The sequence below is a fragment of the Myotis davidii genome, unplaced genomic scaffold, assembly GCF_000327345.1.
Source record: "Myotis davidii unplaced genomic scaffold, ASM32734v1 scaffold68, whole genome shotgun sequence".
Lineage (NCBI taxonomy): Eukaryota > Metazoa > Chordata > Mammalia > Chiroptera > Vespertilionidae > Myotis > Myotis davidii.
In genome coordinates this window covers 2,537,133-2,540,108 of record NW_006300376.1, presented here as the reverse complement: position 1 = coordinate 2,540,108, position 2,976 = coordinate 2,537,133, and the positions used below count along the sequence as shown (strand labels likewise).

The window sequence follows — 2,976 nt, the reverse complement described above, 5'->3', positions numbered from 1 at the left end:
CACCTGAAACTTAAATAGTATTAACCAATGTTATCTAAAACAAAAAAAATCAACAACAAAAAAAACCCTAGCAGGCTTAAATAGTTAATGTTTGTAAAGTGCTAGCATACTATATGTGGCTCAAAATAAGTCTTCAACTATCATCACCTCCATCATCATCAATCAGTCTCATTATTTCTCTTGTTAATGTATTAATTCTACTACAACAAAAAACCCCAGAGCAGCACATATAAATCTCTTTTCAAAATTAAAAGAAAACAATTGTTTACCTGTATAGCAAAAGTACCAACTCCACCTGAAGCACCCAAGATTAAAACACTGCAATGCAAAAGAAACTACAATTAATGAGAATATTAAGCCAATAAAACTGGGTAAATAAACAAGATGTTTTCACCATGCAACTGGCTCAAAGATAAACAATCCCCAAAGCAAATAAAGTCATTTAGCTTCCCAAGATTCTATTACACAGGATTTTTATTTTAAATACACCAGTAAGCTATAAGTACTTCAAGTTAGACATTCTATAAACTCTTTACCAAGAATACCAAATACCAAAACTATCAATAATTTGTCTTTTTTAAAGAAGCTCAAATGGCTCTTGGTAACATCTGACTTACAATTTTTCTAAGTTAAAATCACCATGGCTTTCTCTGTAAGAGAGCGAGCTCTGGGACCTTTTTAGTGTGTTAGAGTAGACTCAGTTGCTCTCTAAGAAAAATACATTCTTGACCACATTCCAGCCAAAGTGGAATAAACATCTTTTGTTCACACATGTCCCGTGAAGCTCATCGACTTTCATAAATGGAAATCTCAGCCTCAATTTGGCTTCCTGTTAAAGCAGATGAATCTGTCCTATCAGCACAAACATTCTTGTGCTCCAGTTGTTACCATGTTTGATTACTGTAGCCCACCTGCAACTCTAGACCAAGCGTGTACATCAGGAAGAGTATGGCTGAGTGAGAGTGGAGGGGGAAGGGTGTGAACCCTCTGAAATTGTGAATAGACTAAAACAATGAACAAAATTTGGTATGATTATGCATATGTATGTGCACTGGGGAGAGGAACCCAGACCTATTATCAATTTCCCTAAGAAATGAACCCAAAAAAGAACCTCACTATTCAAGAATCACTGCTTTACATACTCTTACTAAATTTTATTTTTGACTTAAGCCAGGGCATCAGTGCATTACCTTTTTTAGACTGCAGTTTCAGGTCCCCAGACAATTGTTTGTACTGAACTGCACTTTGATGTTATGCTACCAATATAGGCTGAGGGACATTATAGTGACAGCTTGACTTTTAATACTTTAGCTAAGGTAGTGGTTCTCAACCTTCTGGCCCTTTAAATACAGTTCCTCATGTTGTGACCCAACCATAAAATTATTTTCATTGCTATTTCATAACTGTAATGTTGCTACTGTTATGAATTGTAATGTAAATATCTGATATGCAGGATGGTCTTAGGCGACCCCTATGAAAGGGTCGTTCAACCACCAAAGGAGTCGCGACCCACAGGTTGAGAACCGCTGAGCTAAGGAGATATTGTTGAAGAAATTCTTCATGAGAATTCTCTTTAAGAGTGCCTATAAAAAACATTTTTCTGAAGATTAAGTGGTGGGAGTAGCTGTGCTTCTATTTGTCATGACATATTGTGTAACTGCTAGTTGTGGGTCCCTCTTTGCCTTGGCTGCTAGGAAGTATGGAGAATTTTGCCGCCGGTCTCTAGCAAGTACACCAGAACTTAGAACATGTATTCTGTCTACAATCTTAACCCTAGTTTCATTTTAGTTTTTTCTCTCTTACCCAAATTACAGAAGGCTGGTTGTCACGCATTAGATCAAGCATGTCAAACTCAAAGGCTAACATGGGCCAAATAAACAAGGTTTAAGTTTATGTGGGCCGCAAAAAAACGAAAGTTCCAATTTTCATAGAAACGTAGGTTTATTTCCATAGAGACATGCTAAATACAAAGGGCTGAAATAAATGAGCAGTCATTAACATAAAGTAATAAGAACATTTTAATAAAAATTAATATTTTCTCTTGAACATTAACTTACCAGACACTGAATAACTGGACAAATTAATAAGCGTAACACAAATAAACCTATTTTTCTTGTTCTCCAAAAGTGAAATATTTCCTGTTGCACACACCAAACAAGTCAGTCCAAGACTAATGATGTGGCAATTGGCTACTAAAATATTCGTTGCTAGTATTAGTGGAGAGAAATGGTGCGCCTGCGAGTAAGGCGCATAAGGGTAATCATTCAGGATTACCCTCTTATTGTGGCCCATTCTTATAGAAAGGTAATTAGTCAAACTCTCATTTAAGTTCTTCACAATCTAATCTTCATCTGAATTCTGACCCCTCTCACTATTTCCTGAACAGAACTCTCAGCAACATAATTATAGTAATCAGTCACTATCGAACATTGTAGGTCGTTATTAATAATCCTCCTATCTAATAAAAGAGAAACATGGTAATTGGCATACAACTGCTACCCTTCCCATTGGCTAATCAGGGCGATATGCAAATTAACTGTCAGCCAAGATGGCTGCCGGCAGCCAGGAAGCTTAAACTGAACATGAGGCTTGCTTGCTTCAGTGACGGAGGACTGCAACGTTCTTGCCGTTCTTGCCAGGCCTCTCGGCTTGCAGTTTAAGAAACATAGTAACAAATAGAAGCTAAAAAAAACCCCAGAAACCAGCTTTCAGGGAGCTGGGATCTCAGAGCTGGAGTTGATACAGAGTTTCGATTGTAGAACCGAAACAAACCAGATACCTGCTTTCAGAAGTGGAAGCCTCAGAGCTGGAGCCAGGCTAAAGTTGGCCCAGAATATAAAAAAGAAAAAAGAAAAAAAGGAGCAGTTGGGAGCTTCAGTCACAGCCTGAAAACAGCCCTCAGCCCCTCACCCAGACTGGCCAGGCACCCCAGTGGGGACCCCCACCCTGAAGGATGTGTGACCAGCTGCAAACACT

At 38.3% G+C, this 2,976-nt stretch overlaps 1 protein-coding gene across 2 annotated transcripts in view; it reads right to left on the bottom strand.

Annotated features, from left to right (window-relative positions):
- Window positions 1–2,976, bottom strand: part of RTN4IP1 (reticulon 4 interacting protein 1) — a 53,250-nt gene that overhangs the window by 32,886 nt on the left and 17,388 nt on the right. For both annotated transcript variants that reach the window (XM_015572732.1, XM_015572731.1), the window contains exon 5: window positions 270–318. In XM_015572732.1, the coding sequence (XP_015428218.1) occupies window positions 270–318 (49 nt within the window). The remainder of the gene's footprint in view (window positions 1–269; window positions 319–2,976) is intronic.